The following is a 16,784-nucleotide window of genomic DNA, read 5'->3' on the forward strand; positions in this document are numbered from 1 at the left end:
GGCCCCAGAACTTTTAAAAAATTTCTGCTTTCAAGCTACCAACTCTGTGGCCTTTTGTTTTGGCAGACCTAGCAAACCACAACAAACGACAAAAGAATGCTGGTAAACTGTATTATCCTTCTCAGAAAATATAAGCTTTTATTTCTTGACAGAACAAATACATGAAACTGCAAGATGTTTTTGGCAATCACAACTGGCCAAAAAAACACTGGGCTCAGAACTATTATAATCTAAGGAAATAAAGTCACCAACCATGAATCAAACCTTTCTCATCATAACACAATGGATTCTCTACCTTCTGTGTGCATATAAGATTCTAGGGAGAGATGAGGTATTTTACCTAACATGGAAAACTAGGGCTGGGGTTGTGGCTCAGTGGTAGAGCTCTTACCTAGCATGTGTGAGGCACTGGGTTCGATCCCCAGCACCACGTAAAAATAAATGAATAAAATAAAGGTTCATCAACTTCTAAGAAAATTTTTTTGAATATAGAAAATTATGTTAAACACTGAAATAAGAGGAAAAGCAACAAAGTATGTAACATTGAAAAAGCAAGATGAAGCTATAAAATAATCAGCAGTATAGCATATAACTCAAAAATTTTTTTCTAAATATAAAAGCAATATAGGGTTCCTTCAAGGATATACTGCTCATAATCCTAACATGCCTCTAGAGACAACAACAGTTAATATTTCAGTACATAACCTTCAAATCTTATTCTGTGCTCATATACCATTCATAAAGCCTGAAAGCACACTGTTTTGTAATTTCTGTTTTTCATTTGTCATATTATAAACAGTTCCCCACATCAAGTAATGTCCTGTAACATCATTTTAATGGCTGCCCAGTGTTCATTGAATGACTTTCTGAACTACAATTTCTTGGGCCAACACTTTTTAACACCACGCTATCATACATATTGCTTCACTGAAAATGCTTATGGAAATTTCATTAAGCTCATTTCTTATTTCCTTAGGATAAATTTCTAAAAGTAAAATTATTTTCAGGCTAGTTTTAACAAGAACATTCCCTCTCTCTCTCCTTCACTCCTTCCCCTCCCTCTCTTCTCTGAGACATACATAGAGATCAGGATAAAAAAAAGTATTTGAAATTAAATTTGAAACAAAGTAGAAAAAAGGTACACATTTTGCATAATGTTAAATATTTCTAAAAATCAAAAGCAGGGATATAGAATTGAAATGCCTATTTTAAAAAGTTTAAAAACTTTTAGTATTATCATTGAAGCAAAACTTTAAATTATTAAATGCATTATTTCTTGAAGAAAGAAAGAGAAAAAAAAGAAAAAAAGAAAGAAGTATACCCTGTGTTTTTTTTTTTAAATAAGATAAGGGGTTGAGGACCGGTTAACCTAATCCTGCAATTCTAAAATCCTTATAAAAAATGAAAAACAAGTACCTACAAAGTTATTAGGGTTTTGAAACCCTAAAAGATAACATCTTATGAAAGAATGTCAACAATCATTGCCTTCAATAGTATAAGAATTAGTGCTAATTATAGGAAAACTTCCATGAATGCAGTTTAGTAAAGATTCAATTTGATTACTTCAAGTTTCCTTTTGTTTGTACCAAACTCAAGGACTGTTCTTTGTCCAATGAGTCATCAAATACTTTATTCAAGTGTCAACGCTATTAGATTCTGTCTACCCTTAATCTTTCAATTATTTACCTAGGTCCTGTCTAAACTTAATGGCTAAATAGTAATGCTGACAGGGAAGGGACTTTTTCAAACTTAATCCTTACAGACTTCTGTCTTAGCAGATACTGGTAATTAATGTTACATGATAATGACAAAATTTTTGCCCAGATATACAGAGCATAAAAAGTTCACTCCATCTTTCTCTCAAATTCCAAAGCTTAAAACATTATTTCCCAAGCCTTTAATTACCAAGAGCCATATAATTCTCCCCAAGAGCCAACATAAGTTTTTTCACAACCTAAAGTTATCCTAAGACTGAGGACCTTTGACTTCCTTCCCAAGAATAACCTATAGAGCAAGGACTAAAGGACAAGTCATTAGAGCAGGTAATTATTTAAAGAGGTTAAAAAAAAAAAGACTACTAAAAAAATTTTTTAAACCTAAATATACCAAGAGGTTCAAACAACAGATTCAGAGTAAGCTAGAGCTAAATAAGATACCCAAATCACAAACAACAAAAGAAAAAAATAGATAAGTCGGACTTGGTCAAAATTTAAAAATGTTTTTGAATCAAAGGACATTACAAAGAAAGTGAAAAGACAACCCACACCCCAGAAGACAACATGTAAATATTTACACATCACATGCCTGATATCCAGAATATATATATGTTTACAATTCTCTCAAAATGGCTAGTAGAAAAGATTTTGAATGTTTCCCAACACAAAGATAATAAATGCCTGAGTTGATAGATACGCCTTATCTGACCATTACACATTGTATACATGTTTTGAAATATTGCACTGTACCTCACAAATATGAACAATAATTATGTATCAATTTTTTAAGCTTAAAAAAATTCTCACAACTGCAAAACAAAAAGGTAAACAACCTAATTTTAAATAGGACAAAAGACTTGAATACAAAGAACACACACAAATGAGCACATGAAAATGTTTAACATCATTAGTTATTCAAGGAATGCCAATCAAAAACCACAGTGAGATATCATCTCACAACCACTTAAATGGCTATTTTTTTTTAATAAAAGAAAACAAAAAGTGCTGGAAAGCATGGAGAAAAACTGGATCCTTCATACATTCTTAGAAGAAACACAAAAAGCTATAGCCACTGTGGAAAACAATTTAGTTGAAACACAGAGTAACAACTATACCCAGCATATATCACGTATATCCTAAGTATATATACCAAGAGAATGAAAAGCATATGCTTCTAGATGAATGTTCATAGTAGCATTATTCACAATAGTCAAAAAGTAGAAACAACCCAAATGCCCATCAACAAACGAATGGGTACAAAATGTGGCGTTATTTTTACCATTAAAAAAAAGGAAATGATGCATATTGATACATGGTACTTAAGATTCCTTTAAGATTTTAATGAATCTTAAAAATTACAAAGAAAGCAGACATAAAAAGCCACATTTTATATTATTTTATTCATATAAAATGTCCAGAACATACAAATCCATAGAAATAGAAAGCAGATTAGTAGTTGCCAGGTACTAAGGAAAGGACAAAGATGGGAAGTCACTGTAACATGTATGGGCTTTTTTTGGTAGGTGATGAAAAAGTTCTGGCATTCGACAACCGTAATGGCTGCACAACTCTGTTAATATACTAAACAACACTGAACTATATGCTTTAAAATATTTTTTAATGGTGAATTTTATGGCATGTGAATTTTATCTTGATTAACAAGAAAATTCATTTAAAAAAAAAAGAAAGAAAAAATAAGGCAGAGAGTAGAATGGACCCCAAAAGGCCACAGAGGAAAAAAGAGGAGAGGTTTTCAGAAAGAAAAGGTTTATTTATTTATTTTTTTATCCTAAAGGCAACTTGCTTTGAAACATTTTCAAAAATAAATGGCTGGGGGAAAAAAAGCTGAAGACCTCTTATTGTTCAGTCTTGTCTACTTCCTTACAGGTAATCAGCAGATTTATATACACATAATACAGGAAAATTCAAAAAATGTTCAAGGGAATATTTTGATTTACTGAAATTTGGGGTATATTTATATATAAACTATACAAACCTGAAGTTTAAAACAAACTAGAACACTAAGTTATAATTAGCCAATATCTACATGCATTAAAATATGACTCAATAGACTTGAGTTTTCCGTACACACTGAAACTTATTTTAAAAGTCCTATTATCATAGCAACAATAATCTTTTTCAAAGAAAGGACAATTCAGACCTCTCACCTTTTACTATACCTAAAATATGCATATATATAAATGAATAACTCAGGAACTTCTATTAGTTCCAAATATAATGGAAGCAAACATAATGCTTAGTGAAATTAAGTTGAAATAGGGGGTGCGAGGACAATTTCTAGTACCTATATAGCAAAGTCGATAAAATAATAAAATTTCAGCTTATAAGATAGAGGCAGGTAATTTTTTTATATTTACTATTTTTTTTTTTAGTTGTAGTTGTCAATACCTTTATTTTATTTATTTATTTTTATGTGGTGCTAAGGATTGAACCCAGGGCCTCGCACGTGCTAGGCCAGCGCTCTACCGCTGAGCCACAACCCCAGGCCCCAGAGGCAGGTAAATTTTAATAAAAGATTTTTATTAAACATAAACATCTCCTGGTCTAGTTTGCTTTCTTTTTTAAAAATATTTTTTTAGTTGCAGATTGTCACAATATCTTTATTTATTTTTATGTGGTGCTGAGGATTAAACCCAGTGCCTCACATGTGCGAGGCAGGTGCCCCACCACTGAGCTACAGCCCCAGCTCCATTGTAGTTTTCTATATATGCATCTACCTAACAGGAACAGTCTCTTTAATAAAGTTCTCCAGTAAGATTGGCAGCCATTATGAAGTCAAACAACAACAAGTGCTGGCGAAGATGTGGGGAAAAGGGTACTCTTATACATTGCTGGTGGGACTGCAAATTGGTGCGGCCAATTTGGAAAGCAGTATGGAGATTCCTGGGAATGGAACCACCATTTGACCCAGCTATTGCCCTTCTCGGACTACTCCCTGAAGACCTTAAAAGAGCACACTACAGGGATACTGCCACATCGATGTTCATAGCAGCACAATTCACAATAGCTAGACTGTGAAACCAACCTAGATGCCCTTCAATAGATGAATGGATTAAAAAAATATGGCCTTTATACACAATGGAGTATTAAGCAGCACTAAAAAATTTCTAAATCATGGAATTTGCAGGGAAATGGATGGCACTAGAGCAGATTATGCTAAGTGAAGCTAGCCAATTTCCCTAAAAAACAAATGCCAAATGTCTTCTTTGATATAATAAGAGCAACTAAGAACAGAGTAGGGAGGAAGAGCAGGAAGAAAAGACTAACATTAAACAGAGACATGAGGTGGGAGGGAAAGGGAGAGAAAAGGGAAATTGCATGGAAATGGAAGGAGACCCTCATTGTTATACAAAATTACATAGAAGAGGTTGTGAGGGGAATGGGGAAAAAAAACAAGGAGAGAAATGAATTGCAGTAGATGGGGTAGAGAGAAGATGGGAGGGGAGGGGAGGGGGGATAATAGAGGATAGGAAAGGTAGCAGAATACAACAGTCACTAATATGGCATCATGTGGATGTGTAAGTGATGTGATTCTGCAATCTGTAAAAATGGGAGTTCATAACCCACTTGAATCTAATGTATGAAATATGATATGTCAAGAGCTTTGTAATGTTTTGAACAACCAATAAAAAAAGAAAAATATTTTAAAAATTAAAATCGTTATTAACTTGTTTGAAAATAATTTAAAGAAAACTATATAGCTTATTTCCACAGTGATATTACCTACTTTTTAAAAATAGATGTATATTTCAATAAGTTCATTTAATAGATATCTTTATATTTCACAGAGCAAGGAACTTAATTTATATGTTATTGTATTAAAAAGATTTTCTATCTAAAAAAAATAAAAAATAGAGTTCTAAGAAATAAAGCTCCAGAAAAACAAGACTTTATCAAATAATAAAGAAGAGTATTCGTACCCTGGATTTTAATTTCCTAACTCTCAAACTTTTGAACAAAGAGTTGGCCATTCATATATAAAAATGGTAACAGATCTTGGGGATTTCAGAATCTAACTTGTATACTGTCTAGTCTAATGTTTCTGATTAAAAGTCATTAAGGGAAATTCTTTTATTCCTTCATTTTAAATATTATCATATAAAGCTAACAAAAAATAATGATCAAAGTTTTAGCTAAAGCTACAGCTTATACACCTTTTAATAACATAGAATAACAAAGTACAATCATACTTTGAAATCAAACATCTAGTTATTTACCCTCTTTCTAAAACACTTCTCTTCTTTTGACTGTTGCAAGTAATTTTAAAAAATTAAAAAAAAAACTTTTAGTATGTCTATAACACAATACTGAAGAGTGTTACCTAAAGAAATGTGATAGAAACAGATTGAAAATAATTGATGCAGATATAAAAGGAAAAAGAGTGAAGATTCATAATGGGCAGATAACAGAAAACAAGCAAAAGTGATAAATATGTAAGAAATCAATGTGAACAAAATTCATACCCAGAATCAATGAACTATTTTTGGCAGAAATTTTCCCCTAGGTAATTCAGTAATTTCAGCAATTTACTATAACAAGATTAAGGAGAAAGAAATAGAATACTAAGAATAATCAATGAAGAAATTAACTTATCTGGGCCTCAATTTCTTCATCTGTAAAATGTATGACTTCTCTCATAAAAGGAAGGATAGTGTAAAAACTAAAAGTTCAGGCTGTGTATCCATGTATACAATATTATCGGGTTGGGGACACACAGCTCAGTTGGTAGAGTGCTTGCCTCACATGCATAAGGCCCTGGTTCAATCTCTAGCACCACATAAAATTTTTTTAAAAAATGTATATAATGTTATCAATGAAGAGAGCTGGGTGAAGGCTATATAGAAGACACTGTACAAACTGCTGCAAATCTATAATTATTTCAAAATAAACGGGGTTTTGGTGGGGATTTTGTTTGTTTTTGTAGGTACAGGCTGCAGAACCAGACCACCTGGGTTTTAATACAGGCACAATTATCTACTGGTGATGTGACCTCAACCAAGTGCTTCATTTTACATATCTGTAAAATGAGGATGACGATATTAACCTAACAGGGCTATTGTGAGGATTAAATACTGATACATGGAAACCACTCACAATAGTGCATCAATTGCCAGGCATTATTAATGTTATGATTTTTTTAAATTTATGCTAATATTGCATTCAGCTCTAGAATTCCATGTTTAGATATTACTATTTTGGGGCTGGGCTATAGCTCAGTGGCAGAGCACTTGCCTACCATGTGTGAGGCACTGGGTCTGATCCATAGCACATATAACAATACACAAATAAAATAGAGGCATGCTATCATCTACAACTACAAAAAAAAATAAATGAAAAAGATATTGCTATTTTTGCTCTATTAACATGGAGGGTTACTACGTAGAATGCAAAGAAAGAAAAGGTCTTGGCAGCTCTTGAGGCCAAAATTTTAGTTCAGTTACTTGTCTTCTTTCCCTAACTCAGTAGTCAGTGACATATACATCATATACATCTCATGTGTGTGTATACATACATACATACATGTATTTTTCATAAATAAATATATCACTAAAAAACATGCTTTGGAAAGGAATCTCCATTTACTCAATAGCCTGCATTCTAAATAATTTTAGGTCAGTATTATTTCTATTAGACAGTTAATCCAGACCTTATTTTGTAAGATTTCAAGAACAGAAAATTTCATATTTCCCTGGCCAACTTTATAAGGGTCTTAAATATAGCAGGAAATTATTCTTGCTACGATTTACACTTATTACCAGTGGATATAGAAGTTTTAAGTTCACACCTGAAAACTCCGACTGGATCACTCTGTTAGTCCTTCTTTATTTTCCTTACAAATACTATCTTCCCACTGTTTAATTATCTTTATTCCTGCTTTCCAGAATTATTATCAGGATTACACGAAACAAAATACATCAAAGCACCTAGCTCTGTACTTGGAGTATAGTAAGTAAGTGTTTAATGCACTTTTCTTTCCTTCTTTACAAAGGACTGAACCTATTATTTCTAACAGAATACAAGGTCATTGAGGTACTCCAATTAGAATTTTATAATGAACATAAAGAAAAACTCACAAATCCCCAAATTTGTCTCTTTCATTTGGTGGTTTCCACAAAACAAATATTATGGAACCAGATCCTAATTTTTCTTCCTAGCCCATCCTAGTCAATTTTATTCAAATCTCAAATTTTCAACTATTATGGTGCTTTTTAAAACTTAGATATTTTAAACTAAGTTCAAGAAACATACTAAAAATAGATATTCTTTGTGAAATTTTTTTTCTTAAAAATTATTCCTAGCCTTACCTAAGGCTTAGAAAGTCACATTTCTACTAAAAATGTTTTTTTGCTCTGCTTACAATAACTATAAACGTGTTCCTCCCTCCCTTTCAAAATGTGAAGTTGTCAGAAAAGGCAGATTTTATAAAATGAAACAACTACAGTATTACTGCAACATGCTAGAATACAACTTGGAGAGAAAATAAATTCAGTAACAGCGGTATCTTGTTACTTCGGTTTGCAATTCTCTTGTCTCTTTTCTAACATTTTTTTAAAGCCAGAACAGTCTTTGTGTTCTCACAATATCAGTGTTTTCAGCGGAATTTTCTCCTCCTATTCTTCACAATCTATTCTGAAAGTGACAAACATGAATGGGAAAAATAGCAAAGCTTGATTTTTCAGATAACTACTACTTGAAGAGTAACTTGGAAAAATTCTCTTTTTACTTTCAGCCTCCTTTGCCTCAAAAAGAACTTGGCTTTTTGTCATAATCAAATGCTAGGAGGGAACAGTTAAACTGAACCCTTTGATTTGCAACCCACATTGTCCTCAAATGCCACCATATTCCTGAGGATTTTTTTTTTCCTCTAGTCTGAAAATACAGGAAGACCTGCTTAAAGCCGCAGAATTCTCTAACACAAAGTTGCAATACCTAAAAAATAAAGAATAAGTAAAGACTGCCTAAAATTCAATAAAAGGAGTAATGGGGATGGGTAGATTGTTTTCTACTTCAAGAGAAAAAACAGTTTTAAAAAATCTTAACTAGAATAATAGTTACCTTAAGAAGATACGATATTCAGGATAGAAGACACTTGTATATTGGACCCATGTACCAGCCTCCTCTTCAGTTTCTGTTTTCTTGGCTTCTGTTACTGAAAACAGATTAAATGATTCAAATCTTCTTACAGACACACGTCGCAGGCAATCATCCAGGTGCTTCTGCCTCAGAACCTTTCAAATAAAATCAAATATTGAAGTCATATTATATAAACATATCATAAGTTAAGTGTTCAAAACTTAAGTGAGAAGGGACTTTCACTTCTGACAAAGATGGATTAGATAATTCAGACGAACTCCTGCTGAACACAACTTAAAAAGATGCACCCAAAAAAATGAAAAATAAAAATATACACAAAATATTTTAAAATATACTTGAAGACATCAGACAGCAAAGAAGATAGTGATGATTTACCATTATAATGTCTTAAAAAGGAAATACAGAGAGGTAAGCATGGCTTTTCTCTGGGGACATTTTCTCCTGGGGACATTTGTCAATTTCAGAAAAAAGAATGGAGAAGATAAGCCGCACCTTTGTAAGTATGGAAGTAGAGGGTGAAAGTTGAAGTTCAGACTTACCTAGGCAGGGACAGGTATGTTATTCTGAACCGTGTGTGTGCGTGTGTGCGTGAGTGTGTGTGTGTGTGTGTGTGTGTGTGTGTGTGTGTGTGTGTGTGTGTTCTGGGATAAATCAAATGACTAATTTTGTTGATGTCATTTTGAAAGCCAGATTTTTAAGCAAAAAAAAAAAGAGACAGTTGTAATATTGAGATGAGGTTAAGTAAAAATCTTGTAGCTATGGATCAAAATGAAAGTATAATAAAAACTAATGATGCATATATTTTTAAAAAACTATATAGCCTACATCTGCAGCAATGAAAAGGTCTAAAACAATTATTAAACGTATAGGTATGCCTAGAACCTAGATTATAAAAATTATTTTACTAAAACAAATTAAGACCCATTGGAGAAATCACAGGGGTTGTATAAAATGAGCCTGGAACATCCTGCACATGAGAAAATAAGAAAGCTATAAAAAATTATATTTTATGTCAAAAGGAGACAGGAGCCAATTTGAATATTCCTACTATCCTGGCCAAAGACAGGATAGCAGAAATATTAATAGATGTAATGAATACAATATGTGATAAATACAAAACAATATTATTTAACAGCATTTTAAATGCCTCATTGATGACCATTTGAGGGTACCAGAAAACCAACTTATTGTTTTAAAAAAATTTTTTTTTTTTTAGAAAAAAGAATCAAGTATTTATGTCTTTCCTCTAGAAACTAACTGAAGGTAACCAAATAGAAGATAAGGAAAATTTTTCTTATAGCACAATCTCAAGAGAAAAATAAAGAACAACAAAATTAGAATACCACCATTTTCCAACCCCTTGTCAATTCATGACCCTAAGTCATCATCATTAAGAAGAGAAATATGGCTGGGGATATAGCTCAGTTGGTAGAGTGCTTGCCTTAAATGCACAAGGCCCTGGGTTCAATCCCCAGCACCACAAAAAAGAAGAAGAAGAAGAAGAAGAAGAAGAAGAAGAAGGCCCACACCTGTAATTATAGCTACTTGGGAGGCCAAAAAAGAAAGATCACAGATTCAAAGCTACCTGGGCAACTCAGCAAGAATCCATCTCAAAATAAGAAATAAAAAGGGATAGAGATGTAGTTCAGTGGTGGAGCATTTGCCTAGCACATGCAAGGCTCTGGATTCAATCCTCAGGATGGATGGAAGGAAGGAAGGAAGGAAGGAAAGGAGGGAATAGATATCATTGTGATTATGTAATAAATAAACACCATTACTATATTGGCCATTTAACAAAATAAAAAACATCAAATCTGAATATGATCAAGCCTCTATATCCTCCATAGAATAAACTTTTATGAACTAGAAAGTGCAAGCATGGGATAGAGGAACAATTTAAAACACCATTAAGGTACAATTAATTAGCTGCCACAGTCTGGCTGGGCAAAATAACCGGGAGATGACAAGCAACTTGTGAAGATTGAAACAGAGGGAGCCACTTTATTACAGGACAGCAGAGGTATATATACTTAACTAATTACACACAGCTTAACTTAATTAACATCATCTAGATACAGCAGTCAGTCATTAAGGAATCCTCATCATCTTAATGACTCGATGGCGTTACTTCACAAACCACTCCTCCTGGCAAATGCCAAGCGCCATCTTGACTTGATTGTGGCCCTCAATATTTCCCCCTTTTGTTTAATTAAACAACAAGTATGTGGCTTAGGGACCGTGCCTGTTTAGGTTGTCCAATACTACATATGGTCCTTACCCGTCATTGGATGGTCTGACCTCAAATCAGTCTCCTGTCTTAGGTTGGCCATTGTAATTGGATCTTACCCATCTTTGACTACCAGCCCAACACACTTAGCCATACTTGTGGATAACCTGCTACAAGCAGAAGGGGGAGGATACAAAATGCCACAATACCAAGCCAATTGACGGCTCCTTTTGGAAAAATTGTACCACCGATAACACCACTAGCAAAGATACCCCGGTACTACCACAATTCGTTGCATCAACAGATAGTTCACAATACATGTAAGTGACACATAGTCCAGGCAAGTTCCACAAGCAGTTCAAAGCAGAGGAATCCATTAATATGTCCATTTCTCCCCAAAGTAAATCGACTCCTTGACTGAGTATCACCTGCTGAGCCACACTATTCATTGATGCATCTGTTTATACAGTTTGTGTGATAGCCATCGCAGAAGCCGTTGCAGCAGCAGCAGAAACAGCAACAGCTGTGAAGATGGTAGCTGTGATTCCAAAGTCTCGTTTGGTTTTCAGTAACACTGGAAATCCCTCCACCCTTGTCCTCACCCGCACTGGGACGGCACTGGGACAAGGCAGGAACTCTGGCAATGATGGCTAAAGAAAATCCTGTAGCATTCCAGCAGACACCAAGAAAACAACCCTCTGAACAATTCAGTACATTATCTCAAGGTTTTTTACATTTGAAATAGGCCTCAATGGTGGCTCATTATTCATTAACCTCCAGGTGTGGGAGAACCATTGTAGCTAAACTGGAGTTCTGGATATCAGCTGCCATGGATTTAAGATCTTGCTAACCCTGCATTTATCTACAGGAATAGCAAGGAGTCCCGTGGCAGCACCTGCAGCAAATAGGGAAAAAACTGACGACTCATTAGTTATTGGCATTGAAAATAGCCAAACTTCAGGGATGCCAGGCGCATCTTCTGCCATCAGCTGTCGTGTCCTGTCCCCGGGCAGCCCCAGAAGGCCCTGAGGAGTGTCCCAGACTCAAACTGCCACCGGGCAAAGGGAGCAAGAGCCTGCGAGAGATTGCCTCAGGTCTGGGTCTGGTCAGGTCAGGTCTGGGTTTGGGCTCCCAGCAGTGGCATCCCCCTCCCCAGGTAGGGGGCGGGGAAAGGCCAGTGGCCTCAGCCTCTTGGAAAGTCCCTGCTGTGCTGTGACTGGCCCACGCACGCAGCACCCACCGCACAGCTTCACGCACCCTCTGGTAACGAAAAGTATTTTTCGTTAGCCTTTTGTTGCAACTCCTTCCTCCTCTGAACTTTCTTCCTCTTTCTGACTAGAGTTCCTGGGCTTTTATCAACGCATATCCTAACTGTTCTTGGTTTTACTGGGATGCCTCCTTCCTTCAGCAATTTACTTAACACCCCCTCTGTCTGACCTTCACTAACTTCTGATCCCATATTTTCGTAACAAAGACAATACAACACACCAAGACAAAACAAGACAAAAACACACTGTATCAATCTTCTCCACTTTCTTAAAATGGCCATCCTTCCTCTCGCCCTATCTGCTTCTAGGGACAAGCAGCTTTGCTCCCGTCCTATCTATTTCTAAGGACGGGCAGCCTACCTTGTCACTTACCCCCGAGCGTCCCAGGGCTCCCCGTACGGACCACCATTTGCCACAGTCTGGCTGGGCAAAATAACCAGGAGGTGACAAGCAACTTGTAAAGATTGAAACAGCGGGAGCCGCTTTATTACAGGACAGCAGAGGTATATATACTTAACTAATTACACACAGCTTAACTTAATTAACATCATCTAGATACAGCACTCAGTCATTAAGAAATCCTCCTCATCTCTTTAAAAAAAAAGAGAGAGAGAGTGAGAGAGGAGAGAGAGAGAGAGAGAGAGAGAGAGAGAGAGAGAGAGAGAGAGAGAGAGAATTTTTAATATTTATTTTTTAGTTTTCGGCAGACACAACATCTTTGTTGGTATGTGGTGCTGAGGATCGAACCCGGGCCGCGCGCATGCCAGGCGAGCGCACTACCGCCTGAGCCACATTCCCAGCCCCCTAAAGTATTTTCTTAAAAAAAAAAAAATAAAAGATAACTGAAAGGCCATCTGTATTTGGAAATACAGAAACATACTTCTAAATCACATGAACCAAAGAAAAGGAAAAAAACACAATGGGAATTCAAAAGTTTCTGGATAAAAATACACTTCAACACATTTGAAATGCAACTCAACATACACTTACAGAGAAATTTATGGAAAGGCCAAAAGTTGATTAGTATTTGTTATGGTTTGGATGTGAGGTGTCCCCCCAAAAGCTCAGTATGAGATAATGTGAAAGGGTTCAGAGGAGAGCTGATTCACCAATCAGTGAATTAATCACCTGATGGAATTAACTGAGTGGTGACGGAAGGCAAGGTAGGGTCTGGCTGGAGGGACACTGGGACACTGGGGCATGGCTAGGGGTATATATATTTATGTGACAAGTGAAGATCTCTCTCTCTCTCTCCCTCTGCTTTCTGATGATCATGTGAGCCGATTCCCTCTGCCACACTCTTCCACCATGATGGTTCAGCCTCACCTCAAGCCCTGAGGAATGGAGCTGGCCTTCTGTGGACTAAGACCCCTGAAAACAAAAGCCCTCAAATAAACTTTTCCTCCTCTACAATTGTTCTTGTCAGGTCAGTTAGTCACAGCAATGAAAAAAGCTGCCTAAAACAGAAATTGGTACCGATAGTGGGGTCAGGTCATTGCTGTGACTAACCTGACCAGGTGGTTCAGAAGGTTTTGGAGCTTTTTGGTATTGGTGGGAGGAATTTTGAGATGCTTGGCAGTGCAAGCTGGAAATGCCTTATATTGTTGTAAGCAGAGCTTAATGGACAATTCTGGTGGGAGCGCAGAAGACCAGAATACCAACAGAACTGTGAACAGTAATCACAGGGCTCGAGAGGAAAAGGAGGACACTATTGGAATTGGAGTGGACACCATTTGTGTTATGTTCTGGCTGAGAAGTTGTCTGCACTTTGCCTGTGTCTGACACTTTCTATGAAGCTGATTTTAAAAGCAATGGACTTCTTAATCTGGCGGAAAAAATGTCTAGGCAGCATAGCATTCAGGCAGTGGCATGGACATTGCTGTCAGCTTTTAGCCAAATTTATTGTAATAATTAGGAACAGAAAGCAGAACAGAAAGATTTGAAAAACTTTGACTTAAAAGGTGGGAAAAAAAACTGGGGCTAAAGAAGCTGCACTTGTTAAAGACATTACCAATATTAAACAAATGCTAAAGCCTTTGCCCAGAAACAACAAGAAAGATGGCTTGAGGACTGGGGACATAGTTCAGTTGGTAGAGTACTTTCCTAGCATGCACAAGGCCCTGGGTTCAATCCTCAGCACCACACACACAAAAAAAAAAAAAAAAAAAAAAGAAAGAAAAAGAAAGAAAGAAAGAAAGATGGCTTGAGGGCCTTCTCAGGAATTGGCAAGACCATACCCATCTCGGACTCAAGGAAGTAAAGGTAAAAATTCTCTTGAGAAGAAACCAATATGGAATCCTCCTTGCACAATGGGCCTAGGAGTTTTGTTCTTTGTGATCAGCCACCCAGGCACTCAGATGCTGATGCAGCCCGAGTCCCTGGAGGGTTGGCTACTGCTCAAGATGGCAGCCGACCTTGGCATCAACCATGTGGTGCTGGTTCTTCAGGAACACAGGATGCTGGAGTTAGGGGGTCATGGAGGCTTCCACCAAGATTTCAAAGGAAGGCCTGGGAGACCAGGAAAAGCGCAAGAGGGTCGGAATTCCCCAAGATTAAAAAATGCCAATAACTTGGGACATCATCCTAGGTAAGCTGCAGGAATTGACCAGAGACAAGCCAACAGAAAGGCCACTTGGTCTGCAACCAACAGAGCCACAGGGGGGGATCTAAACAAGCCCTTTGAAGAGGACATCATATCATGCACACCAGATGTGGGACATAGAACTACACAGGGTTCCTTCTTTCTATGTCTCAATTTTTGTGAATGGAAATGTTTATCCTATACCTTTATATATTGAATACTTATAAATTGCTTTTAATTTAACATGAGCTCACAATGTGATATTGCCTTGAACTTCGGAGAAGACTTTGGACTTGAATTATGAGCAATCGCAGAACTGTTAAGACTATGGGAACTCTCGAGAATGGACTAAATGTATTTTGCATTGTCAGATGAGTATGAGCTATGGGTGCCCAGCGGCAGAATGTTATGGGTTGGATGTGAGGAATCCTCCAAAAGCTCACATGTGAGACAATGCAAGAAGGTTCAAAGGAGAAGTGATTGGGTTGTGAGAGCCTAAACCAATCAGTGAATTGATCCTGATAGGATTTAAGTGGTAACTGAAGGCAGGTAGGATGTAGTTGGAGGAGGTAGGGCATTGGGGCATGGCTCTGGAGTATATATTTGGGAAGTATATATATCTGGGAAGTGGAGACATTCATATTCATATTCTCTCTCTCTCTCTCTCTCTCTCTCTCTCTCTCTCTCTCTCTCTCTCTCTCTCTCTCTCTCTTTCTCTCTCCCCTTCCTGAACATCATGTGAGCCAATTCCTTCTGCCACACTCTTCTGCCATGATGTTCAGCCTCACCTCAAGCCCTGGGGAATGCAGCCAGCCTTCTATGGAATAAGACCTCTGAAACCATCAGCCCCTAAATAAAGTTTTCCTCCTCTATAATTATTCTGGTCGGGTCTTTCAGTCACAGCAGCAAAAAAGCTGACTAAAATGGTAATTCATTGTAAAAACCAGGAAAAGCAGCAAATTAAATACCAAAAAAGTAGAAGTTAATGATGTAGAAAGCAAACATAAAGCAGGGAGAATTGACAATAATAAAAGTCATTTCTCTGAAAAGATTAACAAAACTAATAAATCCTTGATAAGGCCAATAAGAAAAAAAGAGGTATAAAAATCAATATGATACATAGGGAGATCAGTATAGATGCTGTTGTCATTAAAAAATAATAGGAAAGTATATTATGAAAATTAACCTAGAAAATTTAGATGGAGGGGCTAGGGTCGTGGCTCAGTGGTAGAGTACTCACCTAGAATGTGGGAGGAGCTGTGCTTGATCCTCAGCACCACATAACAATAAATAAAATAAAGGCATTGTGTCCAACTACAACTAAACAAAAAAAAATTTAAAACATTTAGATGGAATGAACAAAAATCCTTGAAAACACAACCACCAAACTGACACAAGAAGAAATTTTTGAAATCTGAATATTTCTATTTTAAAAATTGAATTTGTAAATAAAAATCCTACTGCAAAGAAAACTCCAGTCCCAGATTGCCCAAAAGAAAATTACCCCAATGTGTAAGAATTAATGCAAATCTTACTATATTCATTAAATCCTCAAACAACCCTATTAGATAAATACTCACTGAGAGAGGAAACCGAGGCACAGAAAGCTTATGTAACTTGCCCAAGATCAGAGCGCTAGTAAGAGGTAAAGCCAGGGTTAACAACCAAGCAGTCTAAGGACTCTTAACACCTCTGCTTAGAGAGACTATGGTAGACCAGCCACAAATATCCATTCCAACTTCTTTCTAAGATACCTTCCTATATTAGAGTTAGAAAGCTAGAAACTTCATTTCCCAAAATCCCTAGGAGTCCGAGTTTCAGATTTTGGTTTAGCCAATCAGATGCACTAACATGTAATATGAAATAAGAAAAGATGG

The 16,784-nt window shown here is 36.4% G+C and overlaps 1 protein-coding gene across 6 annotated transcripts in view; it reads right to left on the reverse strand.

Moving 5' to 3' along the window:
* The window catches only part of Camkmt (calmodulin-lysine N-methyltransferase), a 376,320-nt gene that overhangs the window by 347,220 nt on the left and 12,316 nt on the right, over positions 1–16,784 (reverse strand). For all 6 annotated transcript variants that reach the window (XR_013429007.1, XR_013429006.1, XM_078029278.1 and 3 more), the window contains exon 2: positions 8,793–8,965. Coding sequence is in view for 4 of the 6 variants with exons in the window: in XM_078029278.1 (XP_077885404.1) it covers positions 8,793–8,965 (173 nt within the window). In the remaining 2 variants the exon portion in view is untranslated. The remainder of the gene's footprint in view (positions 1–8,792; positions 8,966–16,784) is intronic.

Source organism: Ictidomys tridecemlineatus, chromosome 12, assembly GCF_052094955.1.
Source record: "Ictidomys tridecemlineatus isolate mIctTri1 chromosome 12, mIctTri1.hap1, whole genome shotgun sequence".
In the NCBI taxonomy this organism is placed as follows: Eukaryota; Metazoa; Chordata; class Mammalia; order Rodentia; family Sciuridae; genus Ictidomys; species Ictidomys tridecemlineatus.